At 40.3% G+C, this 21696-nt stretch overlaps 2 protein-coding genes across 10 annotated transcripts in view; one reads left to right on the top strand and one right to left on the bottom strand.

Moving 5' to 3' along the window:
* LOC133545530 (zinc finger protein 135-like) overlaps positions 1-10545 on the bottom strand; it is a 129988-nt gene extending 119443 nt beyond the window's left edge. For 2 of the 5 annotated variants that reach the window (XM_061891199.1, XM_061891205.1), the window contains exons 1-2: positions 9888-10540; positions 7561-7815 (exon numbers count right to left, since the gene is read on the bottom strand). In XM_061891199.1, coding sequence (XP_061747183.1) covers positions 7561-7815; positions 9888-10011 — 379 coding nt within the window. In that variant the 5' untranslated portion in view covers positions 10012-10540. Of the gene's footprint in view, positions 1-7560; positions 7816-9887 lie in introns of all 5 variants that reach the window. The other 3 variants (XM_061891200.1, XM_061891204.1, XM_061891202.1) reach the window with 3 other exon arrangements.
* LOC133545526 (gastrula zinc finger protein XlCGF57.1-like) overlaps positions 1-21696 on the top strand; it is a 403569-nt gene that overhangs the window by 368699 nt on the left and 13174 nt on the right. Inside the window, exon 1 of one of the 5 annotated variants that reach the window (XM_061891182.1) lies at positions 18727-19311. The exons of the other annotated variants lie outside the window; for them this stretch is intronic. Coding sequence (XP_061747166.1) covers positions 19191-19311 — 121 coding nt within the window. The 5' untranslated portion in view covers positions 18727-19190. Of the gene's footprint in view, positions 1-18726; positions 19312-21696 lie in introns of those variants that run through there. 5 annotated transcript variants of the gene reach the window in all.

Genomic DNA, 21696 nt, shown 5'->3' on the forward strand with positions numbered 1-21696 from the left:
CACTCTTCCCTCACTCGTGAACAAGACTCCTAGGTACTTGAACTCCTCCACTTGGGGCAGGGTCTCCTCCCCAACCCGGAGATGGCATTCCACCCGTTTCCGGGCAAAAACCATGGACTCGGACTTGGAGGTGATGATTCTCATTCAGGTCGCTTCACATTCGGCTGCGAACCGATCCAGTGAGAGCTGAAGATCCCGGTCAGATGAAGCCATCAGGACCACATCATCTGCAAAAAGCAGAGACCTAATCCTGCGGTCACCAAAACGGAACCCCTCAACGCCTTGACTGTGCCTAGAAATTCTGTCCATAAAAGTTATGAACAGAATGGGTGACAAAGGACAGCCTTGGCGGAGTCCAACCCTCACTGGAAATGTGTTCGACTTACTGCCGGCAATGCGAACCAAGCTCTGACACTGATCGTACAGGGAGCGGACCGCCACAATAAGACAGTCCGATACCCCATACTCTCTGAGCACTCCCCACAGGACTTCCCGAGGGACACGGTCGAATGCCTTCTCCAAGTCCACAAAGCACATGTAGACTGGTTGGGCAAACTCCCATGCAGCCTCAAGAACCCTGCCAAGAGTATAGAGCTGGTCCACAGTTCCACGACCAGGACGAAAACCACACTGTTCCTCCTGAATCCGAGGTTCGACTATCCGGCGTAGCCTCCTCTCCAGTACACCTGAATAAACCTTACCGGGAATGTTGCATTTTATTTTCTACTATATTATATATGCATTTTGTGCTTTTTTACTCTTTTTTTTTTCTTTGAAATTGTAATTTTACCGCCTTGTTTTACATCATGGCCAGGGGACGACAGATGAAAACTAGCCTTCTGGCTAATTACGGCTTTTTTAAAGGCCTACTGAAATGAGATTTTCTTATTTAAACGGGGATAGCAGGTCCATTCTATGTGTCATACTTGATCATTTTGTGATATTGCCATATTTTTACTGAAAGGATTTAGTAGAGAACATCCACGATAAAGTTCGCAACTTTTGGTCACTAATAAAAAAGCCTTGCCTGTACCGGAAGTAGCAGACAATGTGCGCGTGATGTCACGGGTTGTGGAGCTCCTCACATCATCACATTGTTTACAATCATGGCCACCAGCAGTGACAGCGATTCGGACCGAGAAAGCAACGATTTCCCCATTTATTTGAGCGAGGATGAAAGATTTGTGGATGAGGAAAGTGAGAGTGAAGAAGTAGAAGAAAAAAAAAAAGACGAGGGCAGTTGGAGCGATTCAGATGTTATTAGACACATTTACTAGGATAAATCCGGAAAATCCCTTATCTGCTTATTGTGTTATTAGTGTTTTAACAAGATTATATACTCGTACCTGAAAGTAGGAGGGGTGTGGTGACCGCCAGTGTCTCCGTGGGAAGCCACGTTTCTCGACGAGGCAAGGCAGCCGGGCTGAGATTTTTTTTTTCTTCCCCCTCCTCCACGGTGTAAGCATCCGACGGTCAGGGGCGGCCGGTGGGAGGAGGCAAGAGAGTCCGCAGCTGCAGGAAGAACGACGCAAACTCTCTGCTCATGTCTACGGTAAGAGCCGACTTATTGCCACCATTTTCTCACCGAAACCTGCCGGTTGACATGTGGTAGGGAACCACGTCCGCTTGACCGCTCTGCTACATAGTAAAGCTTCATCGTCAGCTTTCGGGAATGTAAACAAGGAAACACCGGCTGTGTTTGTGTTGCTAAAGGCGGCTGCAATACACCGCTTCCGAACTACAGCTTTCTTCTTTGACGTCTCCATTATTAATTGAACAAATTGCAAAAGATTCAGCAACACAGATGTCCAGAATACTGTGTAATTATGCGATTAAAGCAGACGACTTATAGCTGGGATAGGTGCTGGATCAAAATGTCCACTACAATCCGTGACGTCATGCGCACGCGACATCATACGTTTCAACTAGATACTTCGCGGGAAATTTAAAATTGCAATTTAGTAAACTAAAAAGGCCGTATTGGCATGTGTTGCAATGTTAATATTTCATCATTGACATATAAACTATCAGACTGCGTGGTCGGTGGTAGTGGGTTTCAGTAGGCCTTTAACCATTTGTAGTTATGTGTGTTATGAAATTGTATTGTCCCTGGGGAGGGGGGGGGGGGGGGGGAGTCAGCGCTGCTTGCAGGAGGAAAAGTCACCGCCACTGTCCATGGTACTGAGGACGAGCACCATCGGGCAGTGGCGGGGCATGTGCTGACGGGGGGACACAGCTGGCAGGTGATTAGATTTCACAGGTGGTTTATGTTAATCTAATCATCTGTTGTCTTTAACGGTAAGCGGCTGGGAGCAGAGGGGAAGAGAGGTACGGCCATGGCAGAAAAGTCACGTTCTGGGAGAAGGAAACAGTTGATGAACATATGAGCATTAAATCTTTGTTAAAACCTGCAAGCTTGGATCCTGTGAAGTGTCTGTCAGTGGGACCGCTAGGAAGCGACTTGAAATAAACTCTTCTTAATCTTAATCAGCTTGGATAAAAGATGAGGTTGTTTACAGTGTAAATCTGTATTCTATATTGTTGTCTCTGCTATGACACCATCTGGTGGTCGAGTTTGCTCACTGCGAGTGCTGTGGGTTGAGAGTATATTTCCTTTTGCTTTGTGCCTTAAACCCGAAGTATGGTTTCTTTGTTTTATCTCGCCAAGCAACGCTTGTAAGTGTGTAACCTGAGATTTCTACTGGATGTGGAACGGCGGCGCCACAGCGACAGATTCGTTCCGTTTTTTTGTGTCAGTTTCCACTGCCTTGCTTCTATATTTAGTGATCAACAAAACAAAGCCGTTAAATTGAGCTAAAATCTGCTCGTGTGGGACAGGAAGCCATGCATAAAACACAAAATAAATGATCCAGTTTACTATCAAAGTAGAAAATTATGTTTAAGGCGGATGGTATTGTACACTTTGAAAAGTCCTAACAGACATGAAGTCAACTTGTCAAAAGGTTTTCAGACCTAATTTCACCTCCTTGACACAAATGGACGAAGAGATGCTGATTCTAAAAGGCCCAAAACTAAAGAATCATATAACAGGAATATCCCCGGCACCTATATGGGGGCCTGTATCAATTACCGGCTCATACGAGAACTTTGAATACAAAATATTCTCCTAAGGTTTTGAAGCAATGTGTACATAAAAAGTGAGCATTCTATTAAAATGACCAGTTCCATCTCCAACATGAAAGCAAGTGTCGCTAACTCTACTGCACACAGGAAAAGGTGTGGAGGAGAATTGCAAGTAGCCGAAACAAAGATTGTGAATGACTGACAAGAGTCTCACTTTGTACATGGATCGTATTTTTCAGATTACAAAGGCGCACTTAGAATTATTTCATTTTCTCAAAAATTGACAGTGCGCCTTATAACGTGAGGAATCGTTTCAGCTCTATATAATATCATTATACGGTCGATACAGTGGTTTGATCGATATTTTGTATAATATATATATTGTTTGGTTTGTTATTGTTTACAAACTCAGGAAATAAGACTTTAAGCGCATCAACCTAATGATTTAATTCAGAACCATATTTAAATATTCAATTGATATTCTAACACCACCATCTTGTGTTTTTGTCTGATTATGATTGCGAACAAGAATGTAATCATTGAATGGTCTTGAAAACTGTAAATATCAGTATCCACATTGGTAATGACCGATACTGCCCCTGTAACTACTTGGTACTGGATCGATACCTACATTTGTAGTATCACCCACAACTAAAATATCAAAATACAAAACAAGTGATTATTACATTTGAACAAAACAGAAGAATAAGTGATTATTACATTTTAACAGAAGTGTGGATAGAAACACTTTACATTACAAAGTTCCTAAATAAAAAATATTGTTAATGGAATTATTGAGACATTTCCAGGATGTATTTCCGATTTTTACACGATTTTGATAGAATTTAATACATTCTAAGGCAAATCGACGGTTCAGGGTTCGATCCTAGTCACTGCTGTTGTGTCCTTGAGCAAGGTACTTTACCCACCTGCTCCCAGTGCCACCCACACTGGTTTAAATGTAACTTAGATCATTAGTTTCACTCTGTAAAGCGCTCTGAATCAATAGAGAAAAGCGCTCAAATATACTTCACTACACTTAAAAGGGAACCAAACTTTTATTTGTTTTGCTATCAAGAACAAAGATTTTTTTTTATCTTTATCCATTCTAAATAGTAAATAAATGCGATCAAAAGTCTGCTTACAATAGAAGCTATTAGAGTCGCACTATTCTGCAGACAAATAACTTTAAAAGCATCCAAACACCTCCATTAAGGTTTTTATGTACATGCAGTAGGTATATATGTCATTTAGTAGAAGGTAAATTTTTTTAAATATGTGATATTTATGTATTTTTCTCATTAGCGCAGTAATTTCTAAAACGCATCACAACGTTCGCTTTTTATTTTTAACAAGATCTCTGAATATTAAACACTGCAGACTCCTTGAGAGCCAAGAAACATAATAAAACATCACTTACTGTACAAGGTCTGCGGTCACTATGACGCAGACTGATAGAATCTTGTTATATTCCCGTTTAGATGAAGAATGATTCATAATCGTCGCACGGAAAAGGCGGGTGAAGCCAAGCGGAGCCTTTTCCTTTGCGTCCTTTCTCATTGACAGGAAGTGACTGTCAATGAGAATATGATTTAAAAAATATATATACATCGTCACATCTTTTATGATGATTGTGAACGATAGAAAAAAATTCCCCTCAAAAATTGCAGTTGCCCTCTAAATTTAAAAGATTTAATTTAAGACTTAAAGGCCTACTGAAATGAGATGTTCCTATTTAAACGGGGATAGCAGGTCCATTCTATGTGTCATACTTGATCATTTCGCCATATTGCCATATTTTTGCTGAAAGGATTTAATAGAGAACATCCACGATAAAGTTCGCAACTGTCGGTGCTAAGAGAAAAGCCCTGCTTCTACCGGAAGTCGCAGACGATGTTGTCGCAAGTGTGGGGGCTCCTCACATATTCACATTGATTTTAATGGGAGCCTCCAACAAAAAGGGCTTTTCGGACCGAGAAAACGACAATTTCCTCATTAATTTGAGCGAGGATGAACGATTCGTGTTTGAGGATATTGATAACGATGGACTAGAAAAAAAAAAAAAAAAATGAGTTGAAAAAAACGGACGGATTCCGATGTTTTTAGAGACATTTACTAGGATAATTCTGGGAAATCCCTTATCCTTCTATTGTGTTGCTAGTGTTTTAGGGAGTTGAATTGTACCTGATAGTCGGAAGGGTGTCCACGGGTTTGTTGACGCCAATGTCTCAGGGGAGTCGAGGGCAGCTTCATGGACGGCACAAGCTCAGCTTTTCTCCGGTAAGAAGCGACTTTTTAACCACAATTTTCTCACCAAAACCTGCTGGTTGACATTTGGTCTGGATTCATGTTCGCTTGACCGCTCTGATCCATAGTAAAGTTTCACCTCCGGGAATTTTAAACAAGGAATCACCGTGTGTTTGTGTGGCTAAAGGCTAAAGCTTCCCAACTCCATCTTTCTACTTTGACTTCTCCAATATTAATTGAACAAATTGCAAAAGATTCAGCAACACAGATCTCCAAAATACTCTGTAATTATGCCGTTAAAGCAGACGACATGTAGCTGTGTGTGTGCGTAGCGCTCATACTTCCTAAAAACGCGTGACGTCTTGCGTACACGTCATCATTTACCAGAGGTGGGTAGTAACGCGCTACATTTACTCCGTTGCATTTACTTGAGTAACTTTTGGGATAAATTGTACTTCTACGAGTAGTTTTTATGCAACATACTTTTACTTTTACTTAAGTATATTTATAGAGAAGAAACGCTACTTTTACTCCGCTCCATTTATCTACATTCAGATCGCTCCTCACTACTTTTGATTATCGATCTGTTAATGTTTGTTTTGGTTAATGACAGAGCTTCAAAGTAGAATCCATGCATGCCTGCGTTTCATCAGTCACATGCAGTCACTGGTGACGTTGGACCAATCAAACAGAGCCAGGCGGTCACATGACCCGACCTAAAAAAAGTTGAAAAACTTATTGGGGTGTTACCATTTAGTGGTCAATTGTGCAGAATATGTACTGTACTGTGCAATCTACTAATAAAAGTTTCAATCAATCAATCAAAAGTGTAAAGGAAAAAAGACACTTTTTATTTCAACAGTACTTCCCGTCAAAAGCCTAAAGACTGATCGCACAGTTCCTGTCTTCACAATAAAAGTGCTGCTCCATTGCGCCTGCGCTAACAAAATAAGATCCGAAAGCCAGCGCAAACAAGCTAGCAAGCTACGGAGTTTGCCGCCAATGTATTTCTTGTAAAGTGTATAAAAACGAATATGGAAGCTTGACAAATAAGATGCCCAAAACCAACGACTTTCATGTAGTATTAGACAGAAAAGAGGAACTTTTTTTCTCCTCCATTTGAAAACGTGGTCATTGTCAGCACTATACTGTCTGATTCCAATCAATGCAAGTCATCAGAATCAGGTAATACACCAACTTATATTCTTGTCTTCATGAAAAATACGAATCTATGTGTTAAACATGCATGTATGTTCATTAAAAGACCTTCAACATGTCAACACAAACGGCAAAATGAATATAAATGATATATGGTATATATGAATGTATGTATGTATATATATATATATATATACATATATGTATATATATATGATAGGTGTGTGTATATATGATATGTGTGTGTATGTATATATGATGTAGATCACCTCGACTTGGTCATTTATTAAGTAATTTATAAACGTTGAAAAACTTATTGGCGTGTTACCATTTAGCGGTCAATTGTAGGGAATATGTACTGAACTGTGCAATCTACTAATACAAGTTTCAATCAATAAATCAATCAATCAATCAATCAATCAATGAATGCCTACTGAGCCTATGGTGCTGTTAAGTTATTGTGGCTCAATGTGCCTTAATTTTTTTTATTTTAATGTACTATTATTTAATATATATTATTGTTTTAGTTGCTTAAGAGATATTCCTGGCTCTGAATTTGCTCATTGCTATTTTTATGTTTTTGTGCATTATGTGTTGCCGTAAACAGGTTACTCATCAGTTACTCAGTACTTGAGTAGTTTTTTCACAACATACTTTTTACTTTTACTCAAGTAAATATTTGGGTGACTACTCCTTACTTTTGCTTGAGTAATAAATCTCTAAAGTAACAGTACTCTTACTTGAGTACAATTTCTGGCTACTCTACCCACCTCTGATCATTACACGGCGTTTCCAAGACGAAACTCCAGGGAAATTTAAAATTGCAATTTAGTAAACTAAAAAGGCCGTATTGGCATGTGTTGCAATGTTAATATTTCATCATTGATATATAAACTATCAGACTGCGTGGTGGCTAGTAGTGGCTTTCAGTAGGCCTTTAACGTTAATGAGCATGAAGTGATGAAGCCTACTTGGATGAGAGGACAAAGGTCTTGTAAGACAAAGTGAAGAGTCCAGTTGTGATGGATTGAATGCCCTGAGAATAAAATGATATGTGGATGTTGTGCTTACTTGGACTGTGATGAAGCTGTGAGGACTCAGGTGGTTTGTCTTCATGCTCTTCAGTCTTCACAGAGACAACAGTCAGTGGGAACTTGCTGAGATCAGCCTCCTCCTGCCCTAGAAGACACTCTTCCTCCTGACTGATCGACACTTCCTCCTCTTCCTCTTTAATGTGGGGGGGATGTGGATCCTCATCTTCCTCTTTAATGTGGGGTGGCTGTAGATCTTCCTCTTCCTCTTTAATGTGGGGGGGCTGCTGGGCGTCTGTTTGGTAAATAAGTAAATAAGATAAAGCGAGAGGACAAATACTTTTGGACTGATACTGTTAATACAATCACATTATCAACTGCCAAAGAGCTGCAGACACCTTCATATTTGTTCATTCCTATACTGCACATACTGTTACACTATTTGATATTGCACTGGTACTGTATTTGACTACTGTACTTCTACTTGTACTGATACTTCTACCATAACTTCTGTGACTTATTGTGCAACTTAATTGTCTTGTAGTTAATGTACATCAGAGCTATTAAATTTTTTGTATTTTTTTTGTATTTAGTGTATTAAATTCTGCAACTAGTGTTTGGATCCCACTGTACACAATATCTGAAGAGCATAGAAAAAAGCATTTCACTGTGGTGTAGTCTGCATGTGACAAATAAACTTGAACCTTGAACCCAAAGAATCAACCGACAAATTCTGTTCTTACTTGTGTTATCCCGATACCAATATTTTGGTACCAGGAACGGTAACAAAATGTATTTCGATACTTTTTTTTAAATAAAAGGAACAACAAAAAAGTACATTTTTGGCTTTATTTTAACAAAAAATCTTAGGGAACATTAAACAAATGTTTCTTATTGCATTTGTGCCCTTAAATAAAATAGTGAACATACAAGACAACTTGTCTTTTAGTAGTAAGTAAACGAACAAGCGCTCCTAATTTAGTCTGCTGACATATGCAGTAACATATTCCGTCATTAATATTCTAATATTTTGTCAAAATTATTAAGGACAAGTGGCAGAAAATTGGTTACTCAGCTGCTTGTTCATTTACTGGTAATATTTGCTTATTTTCTGTTTTAAAATGTTATATCTACACTTCTAGTAAAATGTAAATATCACTTATTCTTCTGTTTTTGATATTTTACATTAGTTTTGAATGATACCACAAATGTGGGCATCAATCCAATACCAAGTAGTTACAGGATCATACATTGGTCATATTCAAAGTCCTCATGTGTCCAGGGACATATTTCCTGAGTTTATAAACGTAAAATACATTTTTTGAAAATGAAAGAAGATGTGACGCCAAAAGATATTGATGAAATCATAGAGCTAGTACTTTTTAGAGGCGGTATAGTACCGACAATGATTAATTAGTATTGCGGTATTATACTAATACCAGTATACTGTACAACCCTGGTTCTAAACTGGCACGTAGAAATACACTTAAGACTCTAACACAAGCACTCATTTAACCCCACATTGACTACAGAGTTCATGTTTGGTACAGTGACGCCTTAAAAGCCCTGAAAAACAAACTCCAGACAGCCCAAAACAAAATGATTGTGCTTCTACTCAACCGTCCATCTCTGGCTCACCTTTCTGCCAACCATTTCCTTAACCTGGCGAGGCTCTTGGTGGCCGACAGAGTACATCTTCTTGTAGTTGGTCTGGTGTACAAGACACACCATAACCACTAAAACACCCTGTCTAGATACCACAAAATATATTGACCATTATAACACCAGAGCTAGTTGGACAAATCACATTCAACCCAGATTTCACTCCAAAAAAGGCTCTAATTCGTTTGCCTGCTATACTCCCAAAATATGGAACCTCCTATCATAAGGGATTGTAAAATCCCTTACTTCCTTCAAAGTCGCTTTGAAAAGACATTACAGGTTGCGGCTACTCGTAACTGGGAATATACGAAGCCTATTGCTTTTTATAAATTATATTTTCACTTATTTTCTTGCAGTATATTTGTATCAATGTAGTATAAATGCTACTTTCTACATACTTTGTCTTCTGTGTGTGTGAGCAAATATTTCAACTGAAACCATCTCAGGCTTTCTTGCAGCAGTGAATGTGTACCGTGATGAAACTGTACTTTTTCCTGTGCAAACTTCTCATAACTCCTTCAATCAATAAATCACACATTGTTCCAAACTGAGAGGAACATCCATCTCAAACTGTCTTGTTTTCCTGAAGAATCGAAATCAAAACATTGCATCATCCCCACAAGACAAAGCATCTTCCAATTGAAGAAAAGTGTTAATACTGAAATATAAAGTTAGTAAAGATGTGAGAGTAAGAAGTCAACAAACCTGGTCTGTGTAACACAACTTGATGTTTCTTGAAAACAGCGTCCAGTAGTTGATGTTGTCGCTCCTTCTCCTCTTTTGTTGGACAAAGTTCCTCCTCATACTTTCCTATCGTTCTTTCGCACATTTTCACACAACCACAACACTTTACACTCACATTTGATCTCTACTTAGCGATGTGTTGATAACGTCCGCGTCTCTTTGTTAGCAGCTAACAAGCTAAGCTAACAAGCTAAGCTAACTAGCACACGACGCGATAAAGTGCGCTCAGACTAATGTATCCGGATACAAACAATGACTAAGAATGTTTCATCTACTACACCACATATATGCGTACATGTATGCACTAAATACAAATAGAGAAACAATAATGGCCAGTGGCCACGTTAGGCCTTCTCTGTCAAACGCCATTTTGCCTTTGACTCCTTCGTCTTCCTTGGATTTCCAGCAGACTAGTAGAGCATCTTAGGCCTCCACAGCTTCTTAACGGGACTTCTTCGTCCTGTCCTATGGTCCATACTACATTCTACACTACAGGAGGTCGCGCTATCGACCTTTCAATGGACCACTTCCAACTTGGCTTCGTCGTTTTTTTTTTTTGTTTTGTTTGTTCAATGGCGGTTAGGATACGTGGAGGGCACTAGGACCGCTCTTCGAAATGTTTTTCTCCTAATACATTTTTCCTATTCTTCTTTTCTTTATAATCAATCAGAAGTGTCACCAGGACTAATTCATTATATTAATAAATCTGTTATAATGAACAATTACAATCAGGGTGGTCTAAACTTTCTTGACTTCACTACACTAAACAACACCTTTAAAATGAATTGGATAAGACACTCCTTGAAAGACCCTACTTCAATTTGGAACTTTATTTCTCATCATGTATTCTCTAACCTTGGAGGCCTAACATTTTTGCTATTGAGTAATTATAACATTGATAGGATTTTTGTTGCGCTCTCAAACTTCCACAAACAAGCCCTTCTAGCATGCTCTCTTGTATACAAGCACAATTTTTCACCTACCAAATATTTCATCTGGAACAATAAAGACATATGTTACAAAAGGAAATCTCTTTTCCTCAATAATTGGTTTAACAATAACATTATTTTAGTGAGTCAGCTTTTCAATAAGCAAGGTCAACTTTTTAATTACCAGAATTTCTCAACCAATTTAAGATACCTGTGACTCCCAAACAATTTGCTATTGTATTTGATGCCATCCCAACAGGTGTTATTATGTTGTACAGGGCTTACACACCTCCTCTTTCTGCAGTAAAAATTGTGAATGATCCACTTGACACTCCTGTGGGGAAACTTTGCTTTGATCAAAAAAATAACAGGAAAATCCGCAGCTTATTCCAAAATGATTGTGTGTCTGTCTCCTATGTAATTTCCTTATGGAATAATGTTGTAAATGACATCTGTTGGATCAAAACGTGGTCCCTTCCTAACAGGTATTTACTTACCAACAAAGTCAAAGAGATATCATTTAAAATCATCCATCGCTATTACCCTGTAAAGACTGTGATGGTTAGATACAAGAAGGACATTGATGTTACCTGCACCTTTTGTAACATGCACCCAGAGACTGTCAACCACTTGTTTTGGACTTGTGAAAACACTCCATCACTATGGCAGGGCATCTGTCGCTTCATCCTGGACAATATTTATGACAAATTTGTGCTTTACTTTAAAGATGTGATTTTTGGTTTTACACTGTATGAACAAAAATTTGAAAAGGAATTCTACCTTTGCAACCTCATTATTTTATTGGCTAAGTTTTATATTCATAAATGTAAGTTTCTTAATACGCGTCCTATCTTTTGTGCCTTTAAAAAAGATCTGGAACTTTACATTAAAACGCTCTCTACCTCTAACAACAAAAAAGCTGTGAAAACGATGATGCTGTGTTCCAAATTTAAGTTGTTTGATGAATCTGAATAAGCCTACGGCTTTGCATTTTGTTTATTATATATATATATATATTTTTGTATTCTATTTTTATTATTTTGAACTTACAACCCTCTGGCGCTGTTTTGTACTGTTTTCATAATGTTTTATAATGTTTTATATTGTTGTTTGACTTATTGTTTGTAATTGTTGAAATTTATAAATAAACCTTTAAAAAAAAAAAAGTATCACCAGGAGGTCCACTGGCCCTAACACTCCACGAAGGACATTTACTACTAAATCCTTAAAAAAAAATTATATCAATGACAAAACAGAGGAAAACACAAATAAGCCACGTGAGCTCTGGAAAATTCTCAACAACCAGCTTCCTGGATGTAGCCAGAAACTTAAAACCAGACTCACCAACATAAACATCAAGGAGGGTGACGCCCTCATTACAGACAAATTAGAGGTAGCAAGCAGACTTAACATCTTTTTCACCAGCATAGCCACAACTCTCGTTAACAAGCTATCCCAACATTCTGGTCGCTTTGGTGTAGAACACATTAAAGCCTTCTACAGAAAGCTAGGAGTAGTCAACAACAATTTCAAATTAGAAATGGTCTCAGCTAACGAGGTGCTTAATAAATTGAGCGCGCTCCACCCAAACAAGGCCACCGGCCTTGACAATATCCCCTCCAGATTCCTCATGGACTCTGCCCCAATAATCGCACATATAATAAACCTCTCAATCAAACAAGGCCAAGTACCCAAGGATTTCAAGATAGCAAGAGTAACCCCCCTTTATAAAAAAGGAAGCAAATTAGAACCTGGTAACTACCGACCTGTTTCTATTCTCAGTTCCATTTCGAAAGTAATGGAGAAAATAGTTTATGAACAGGTTGATAGATACCTTGCTACTAATAAACTAATGTACAAATTCCAATCCGGCTTCAGAACTAACCACTCCACTGAAACATGCCTTCTCTATCCGACCGACCACATCAAACATGAGGTGGACGCGGGAAAATACTGCGGCATGGTCATGCTGGACATTCAGAAGGCCTTTGACACCGTTAACCACGCTATACTGTTGGATAAGCTCCGAGCAATCGGATTCGACGAAACCTCATCAAGCTGGATGCAATCTTACTTGGAGGGGAGGAAACAGGTGGTAGAGGTGAACGGCACCATGTCCCCTCCCCTCTCAGTAAGCTGTGGAGTCCCCCAAGGCAGTATACTAGGACCTTTACTGTTCCTAATATACGTAAATGACATGCCCTCAGCATGCCACTGTGAATTGTTCCTGTTTGCGGATGACTCGGCCCTGCTGGTATCCGGCAAGGACAAGTCACAGGTGGAACAAATCCTCAGTGCTGAACTCCTCCATATTTGCACCTGGCTCGCTGACAACAAGCTATCCATACACTTAGGTATAACGGAATCCATCCTATTTGGGTCCCATATCAAACTTAAGAAGGTCAGTGACTTCACTATAAGAGTGGGTGACATTGTTATCACCAGGAAGGATGAGATCACCTACCTAGGTTCCATTCTAGAGGCTAATCTTTCCTGTGATAAAATGGCAACCGGGGTGATCAAAAAGGTCAACCAAAGAACGAGATTCCTCTACAGAATCTCCTCACTGGTCAACAAAAGCACCTTGAGGATTCTAGCGGCAACTCTCATTCAACCCTTCTTCGATTACGCTTGCACCTCCTGGTACCCCAGCACCTCCAAAAACCCTCAAATATAGACTCCAAACATCCCAGAATAAGCTAATCCGGTTACTTTTAGATCTCCACCCCAGATCACACCTCAATCCAACCCACTTCTCCAAAGTGGGCTGGCTCAGGGTGGAGGACAGAGTAAAACAACTTGCACTGAGCCTAGTCAATAAAATCCGCTACACCTCCTTGATACCGAAGTACATGTCGAACTACTTCCTTAACGTAAAGGACCGCCATAACCACAACACCAGGGGGAGCTCCACAAACCACGTTAAACCCAGATTTCGATCTAACAAAGGTCTTAACTCATTCTCTTTCTATGCCACATAAATGTGGAATGCACTCCCAACAGGTGTAAAAGTAAGTGCATCTCTATCCTCCTTCAAAACCGCTCTAAAACAACACCTCCAGGCAACTTCAACACTTTACTAATACCCTCCTCCATTCACATCCCATCTCCCCGGATTATAAACAACTCAAATGTACTTCTAATGTATATACTTGTTCTTATGCTATCTGAACTCACTATGTTCTCTGCTGGCTGTACATATCCTACTAAATAAGACCTACACTGTTTCAATGTCCACATTTCTCTGTTGATGCAATTGTTGATGACTGAAGTACTGATATCAACCAAAGCTCCTCATCCCACCCCCCGGATTGTAAATAATGTAAATAATTCAATGTACATACTATGATGATTAACTTGTGTGATGACTGTATTATGTTGATAGTATATATTTGTACCATGAATTGATTAACTTGGACCCTGACTTAAACAAGTTGAAAAACTTATTCGGGTGTTACCATTTAGTGGTCAATTGTACGGAATATGTACTGAACTGTGCAATCTACTAATAAAAGTATCAATCAATCAATGAAAACGGGCATTGACTTTTGTATTATATGGACATTCACATGGACATATCAACCTTTCTGTTTGGTTCTTGTGTGCCAGCTGTTTAAAAGTGTTGTAGGCACAATACCAATGGCGCGCAATTTGCAAAATGCGCAACTGCATTTTGCAAATGTAATGTCAAATCAAATCAAATGTTTATTGGATTCATCACTATACAGTGTACATCCACGACTAAACTACTGACTGAACTACTACCAAGTGTGGATTCAGGCCGGGTGGCCTATTTCAAGTTCCAGGTTACGCTACATTATTATTTTTTATAAATAGTAAACCAAGTTGTGGTAGTAGTTTAGTCAGTAGTTCTGTCGTTGATGTACACTGTATAGTGATGAATCCAATAACCATTTGATTTGACATTAGAAAGAAGAAAGAATAAAATTATATTTTTAGAGCGCTTTTTCTCTATTGATTCAAAGCGCTTTACATAGTGAAACCCAATATCTAAGTTACATTTAAAGCAGTGTGGGTGGCACTTGGAGCAGGCGGGTAAAGTGTCTTGCCCAAGGACACAACAGCAGTGACTAGGATGGCGGAAGGCGATGGCTCTTTACGACCCCGCGTCCCTTAGAAACAGATGTTGCCATGTAATCAGGGAAAGTCCAAATAGAAGGCGTAAAATCTTTCGCCAGAGCGTGTTGGGAGACCGCACAAGAGTACAGCCCAGACGTCTCTCCTCAATTGAGCCAAATTTAATTCTGTCTCTGTTTAATTCCTTGCTTCTTGTCTGTTTAATAGATGTCATCAGTGTTTGAACCTGACAGCGAGCAAACATAATGAAGCCAACAAAACGTTCTGACGGAAATATTACCATTGAATCCTAAACTACACGTTTAAGATTGGCAATGATAAATGTACCTGGTAAGAAAAAGTAATGTTTTTTTTTTTTTAGTAGGGCTGTCAGAATGAACGAGTTAACTCATGTAATGAATGTAAATAAAACCGGACAAGCTTTTCTACTTCTGTACAAAATGATTGAGGGGACTCAACAGGTGTGCAGCATGGAGGAAATTTAGATAAAACGGTTGCCAAGTTTTGTGCGGATAAATGTTGTGCATTTAAGTGAAGCCTCTAAAAAGGTTCCTGGATTACATTCTGACAATAAAATTTGCAAATTGCGCACCATTGGTATTGTGCTTACAACATCTGCAAATGTTCCTCCTCCAAACACGAGTTGAGTTTATACCAAAATGGATACATGGATGATACAGCAGAGGATTGGGAGAATGTCATGTGGTCAGATGAAACCAAAATAGAACTTTTTGGTATAAACTTAACTTGTCGTGTTTGGAGGAAGAAGAATACTGAGTTGCATCCCAAGAACACCATACCTACTGTAAAGCATGTGGGTGGAAACATCATGCTTTTGGGCTGTTTTTCTGCTAAGGGGACAGGACGATTGATCCGTGTTAAGGAAAGAATGAATGGGGCCATGGATCGTGAGATTTTGAGCCAAAACCTCCTTCCATCAGTGAGAGCTTTGAATGGTTGACCAAATGTGACGTCTCGGTGGCATTGTGGTGACGAGTTGTTCTCTCGTGTGTGCAGCGGAAGATGGAACACAGCGTGAGGGTAGGGATAAGAATCTATTCATATAATAAAACAAACTAAGAACAAAAACACTTGCACAAAGGCACTGACCAAAAACCAACAGAACTAGCTTGGGAGCTAGAAAGAACAAAGGGCGCTAGCATGGAAGCTAGGGACATAAACAAACAAAATAGCATATAAGCTAACAAGGATACAAAAATAGATTTACCACAATGTTGGAAGAGCGACGTCAGCTGTTGCGTGGAGCAAGCAAGAGTCCAAGACTGAATGTCAAACAGAGGCGGGCATATATAGGGAGATAAATAATCAAGGGCAGGTGCGTGTGATCAAAGCAGAGACAGGTGACACTAAATGGGTAACTATGACACTTACTTACTCTCAGTAAGCTGTGGAGTCCCCCAAGGCAGTATACTAGGACCTTTACTGTTCCTAATATACGTAAATGACATGCCCTCAGCATGCCACTGTGAATTGTTCCTGTTTGCGGGTGACTCTGCCCTGCTGGTATCCGGCAAGGACAAGTCACAGGTGGAACAAATCCTCAGTGCTGAACTCCTCCATATTTGCACCTGGCTCGCTGACAACAAGCTATCCATACACTTAGGTAAAACGGAATCCATCCTATTTGGGTCCCATATCAAACTTAAGAAGGTCAGTGACTTCACTATAAAAGTGGGTGACATTGTTATCACCAGGAAGGATGAGATCACCTACCTAGGTTCCATTCTAGATGCTAATATTTCCTGTGATAAAATGGCAACCAAGGTGATCAAAAAGGTCAACCAAAGAACGAGATTCCTCTACAGAATCTCCTCACTGGTCAACAAAAGCACAAAAGAACTCTCATTCAACCCTTCTTCGATTACGCTTGCACCTCCTGCTACCCCAGCACCTCCAAAAACCCTCAAATATAGACTCCAAACATCTCAGAATAAGCTAGTCTGGTTACTTTTAGACCTCCACCCCAGATCACACCTCAATCCAACCCACTTCTCCAAAGTGGGCTGGCTCAGGGTGGAGGACAGAGTAAAACAACTTGCACTGAGCCTAGTCTATAGAATCCGCTACACCTCCTTGATACCGAAGTACATGTCAAACTACTTCCTTAACGTAAAGGACCGCCATAACCACAACACCAGGGGGAGCTCCACAAACCACGTTAAACCCAGATTCCGATCTAACAAAGGTCTTAACTCATTCTCTTTCTATGCCACATCAATGTGGAATGCACTCCCAACAGGTATAAAAGTAAGTGCATCTCTATCCTCCTTCAAAACCGCTCTAAAACAACACCTCCAGGCAACTTCAACACTTTACTAATACCCTCCTCCATTCACATCCCATCTCCCCGGATTATAAACTACCTAATGTAAATGTACTTCTAATGTATATACTTGTTATTATGCTATCAGAACTCACTATGTTCTCTGCTGGCTGTACATGTCCTACTAAATAAGACCTACACTGTTTCAATGTCCACATTTCTCTGTTGATGCAATTGTTGATGACTGAAGTACTGATATCAACCAAAGCTCCTCATCCCACCCCCCGGATTGTAAATAATGTAAATAATTCAATTTACATACTATGATGATTAACTTGTGTGATGACTGTATTATGCTAATAGTATATATTTGTACCATGAATTGATTAACGTGGACCCCGACTTAAACAAGTTGAAGAACTTATTGGGGTGTTACCATTTAGTGGTCAATTGTACGGAATATGTACTGAACTGTGCAATCTACTAATAAAAGTATCAATCAATCAATCAATGACAACGGAAACAAAACCAGGAAGTGCCACAAAGAACTGAGGAAGGCAAATACTAGACAGAATGTGATAAACAGAACCAAAACCAGAATATGACATGATCCAAGACATGGATCATGACACCAAATACCCTTTTTCCACCATATTTTACAAATAAATTCTTTATTTATTATTATTTTTTTTTTCATATTCTGTCTCTCACAGTTGAAGTGTACCTATGATGAAAATTACAGACCTCTGTCATCATTTTAAGTGGGAGAACTTGCACAATCGGTGGCTGACTAAACACTTTTTTGCCCCACTGTATATAAATAATCATTGATGATGATTAAAATAATTGTGTTAAAAGGCTGGCAGATAAATATAAGAATATTATTCTTCCATCTGCTCCTTTCTGATCATGGAAATGTATATGAAACAAAAATAAACAATGAAAGTGTGAACTGTACATGCATGTTCATGAAAGGAATAAAAATAAATAAAAATAAATAATGATGATGATGATGATGGGACGGCGTGGCGCAGTGGAAGAGTGGCCGTGCGCAACCCGAGGGTCCCTGGTTAAATTCCCACCTAGTACCAACCTCGTCACGTCCGTTGTGTCCTGAGCAAGACACTTCACCCTTGCTCCTGATGGGTGCTGGTTAGCGCCTTGCATGGCAGCTCCCTCCATCAGTGTGTGAATGTGTGTGTGAATGTGGAAATGATGTCAAAGTGCTTTGAGTACCTTGAAGGTAGAAAAGCGCTATACAAGTACAACCCATTTATTTATCATTTATGTACTATTAGAACTGCACAAATTGTCTTCGACATATTGAAAAATATACATGACGCGGAATAAACAATAATTCTATAATATATCCACTACTATTCACGCTAAAGAGTAAACACAAACCACAAAATGACGAAGTTCATTTATTAAAAAAAATTATGGAGTCGCTTGGCTTTGTTTATCCCTCGCGAACTTTGACCTCGACGATTTGGACATGCGCAGAAGCCAAGTTGGAAGTGGTGCGTGGAAAGGTTGATCGCGCGACCTCCTGTAGTGTAGAATGTAGTATGGACCATAGGACAGGACGAAGAAGTCCCATTAAGAAGCTGTGGAGGCCTAAGATGCTCTACTAGTCTGCTGGAGATCCGAAGAAGACGAAGGCGTAAAAAGCAAAATGGCGTTTGACAGAGAAGGCCTAAACGTGGCCATTATTGTTTCTCTATTTGTATTTAGTGCATACATGTACGCATATATGTGGTGTAGTAGATGAAACATTCTTAGTCATTGTTTGTATCCGGATACATTAGTCTGAGCGCACTTTATCGCGTCGTGTGCTAGTTAGCTTAGCTTGTTAGCTTAGCGTGTTAGCTGCTAACAAAGAGAGGCGGAAGTTATTTAAACATCGCTAAGTAGAGATCAAATGTGAGTGTAAAGTGTTGTGATTGTGTGAAAATGTGCGAAAGAACGATAGCAAAGTATGAGGAGGAACTTTGTCCAACAAAAGAGAAGGAGCGACAACATCAACTACTGGACGCTGTTTTCAAGAAACATCAAGTTGTGTTACACAGAACAGGTTTGTCGACTTCTTAATCTCACATCTTTACTAACTTTATATTTCATTATTAACACTTTTCTTCAATAGGAAGAGGCTTTGTCTTGTGTGGATGATGCGATGCTTTGATTTAGATTCTTCGTGAAGACGAGACAGTTTGAGGTTGATGAAAAATAAGGCATCAACAGACAGTGATGGCAGGGGCCAGGAACCTTTTTGGCTGAGAGAGCCATACAAGCCGAAATTTTAAAAAGTATTTCCGTGAGAGCCATATAATATATTTTTTTTAACACTGAATACAACTAAATGCTTGCATTTTTAAGTAAGACCAACATTTTTAGAGTATAATAAGTCTCTTATTCATTTTAATAATATTGTTATTCTGAAGTCGAACCTCGGATTCAGAAGGAACAGTGTGGTTTTCGTCCTGGTCGTGGAACTGTGGACCAGCTCTATGCTCTCGGCAGGGTTCTTGAGGGTGCAGGGGAGTTTGCCCAACCAGTCTACTTGTGCTTTTTGGACTTGGAGAAGGCATTCGACCGTGTCCCTCGGGAAGTCCTGTGGGGAGTGCTCAGAGAGTATGGGGTATCGGACTGTCTTATTGTGGCGGTCCGCTCCCTGTATGATCAGTGTCAGAGCTTGGTCCGCATTGCTGGCAGTAAGTCGGACACGTTTCCAGTGAGGGTTGGACTCCGCCAAGGCTGTCCTTTGTCACCGATTCTGTTCATAACTTTTATGGACAGAATTTCTAGGCGCAGTCAAGGCATTGAGGGGTTCCAGTTTGGTGGCCGCGGGATTAGGTCTCTGCTTTTTGCAGACGATGTGGTCCTGATGGCTTCATCTGGCCGGGATCTTCAGCTCTCACTGGATCGGTTCGCAGCCAAGTGTGAAGCGGCCGGAATGAGAATCAGCACCTCCATGGTTCTCTCCCGGAAAAGGGTGGAGTGCCATCTCCGGGTTGGGGAGGAGACCCTGCCCCAAGTGGAGGAGTTCAAGTACCTAGGAGTCTTGTTCACGAGTGAGGGAAGAGTGGATCGTGAGATCGACAGGCGGATCGGTGCGGCGTCTTCAGTAATGCGGACGTTGTACCGATCCGTTGTGGTGAAGAAGGAGCTGAGCCGGAAGGCAAAGCTCTCAATTTACCGGTCGATCTACGTTCCCATCCTCACCTATGGTCATGAGCTTTGGGTCATGACCGAAAGGATAAGATCACGGGTACAAGCGGCCGAAATGAGTTTCCTCCACCCTATCTCTCCCTTAGAGACAGGGTGAGAAGCTCTGCCATCCGGGAGGGACTCAAAGTAAAGCCGCTGCTCCTTCACATCGAGAGGAGCCAGATGAGGTGGTTCGGGCATCTGGTCAGGATGCCACCCGAACGCCTCCCGGGGGAGGTGTTTAGGGCACGTCCAACCGGTAGGAGGCCACGGGGAAGACCCAGGACACGTTGGGAAGACTATGTCTCCCGGCTGGCCTGGGAACGCCTCGGGATCCCCCGGGAAGAGCTAGACGAAGTGGCTGGGGAGAGGGAAGTCTGGGCTTCCCTGCTTAGGCTGCTGCCCCCGTGACCCGGCCTCGGATAAGCGGAAGAAGATGGATGGATGGATGGATTTTATTCTGAAGCTAACCAACAACAAATAAAATACTTCTTACCGTTATTGCGACTTCTTGAACAGGTGCGGTAGAAACCGGATGGATGGATTAAAATGTATGAGAATGTTTTATATTTTGAACGTAATCTTTGACACTATGATTACCAGCGGAATTATTCATTACTTACCGTGTTAAGCAATGTCAGCTGAGATTTATCTGAGAGCCAGGTGCAGTCATCAAAAGAGCCACATCTGGCTCTAGAGCCATAGGTTCCCTACCCCTGGTGATGGTATTGACGTGATAACTGTAAAAAAAGACTATCTATGTTATGTTTTTAATCCCTCTTTTCAAACAGGGACTTTTCCAAATAGAATGAAGGTAGAAAAGGTCATTCCACTCGATAAAACGGGAGATAAACATATATTTACTAATTACAGACCAGTGTCACTGCTGTCAAAATTTTCTAAAATAATTGAAAAAATATTTGTAGGAAAATTAGACCGTTTTATTGAGAAGAACATGCTGTTGAGTGAGAGCAAGTATAGATTCCGAACTAATAGATCCACTGCTTCAGCTGTAATGAATATAATGGAGGATATAGCAATAGCAAGTGATAATAGGAAATACACTATCGGGGTGTTTATCAATCTTAAAAAAGCATTTGACACTATAGATCAGGGGTGCCCATTACGTCGATCGCGAGCTACCAGTCGACCGCGGGGGGGGTGTCAGTCGATCTCCAGCCAGGCTTTTAAAAAAAATAGACCTAAAAATTAGTGATCATCAATCTTCGCCAAGACGTCACTTAAATGACAT

Source organism: Nerophis ophidion, linkage group LG28 (assembly GCF_033978795.1).
Source record: "Nerophis ophidion isolate RoL-2023_Sa linkage group LG28, RoL_Noph_v1.0, whole genome shotgun sequence".
Lineage (NCBI taxonomy): Eukaryota > Metazoa > Chordata > Actinopteri > Syngnathiformes > Syngnathidae > Nerophis > Nerophis ophidion.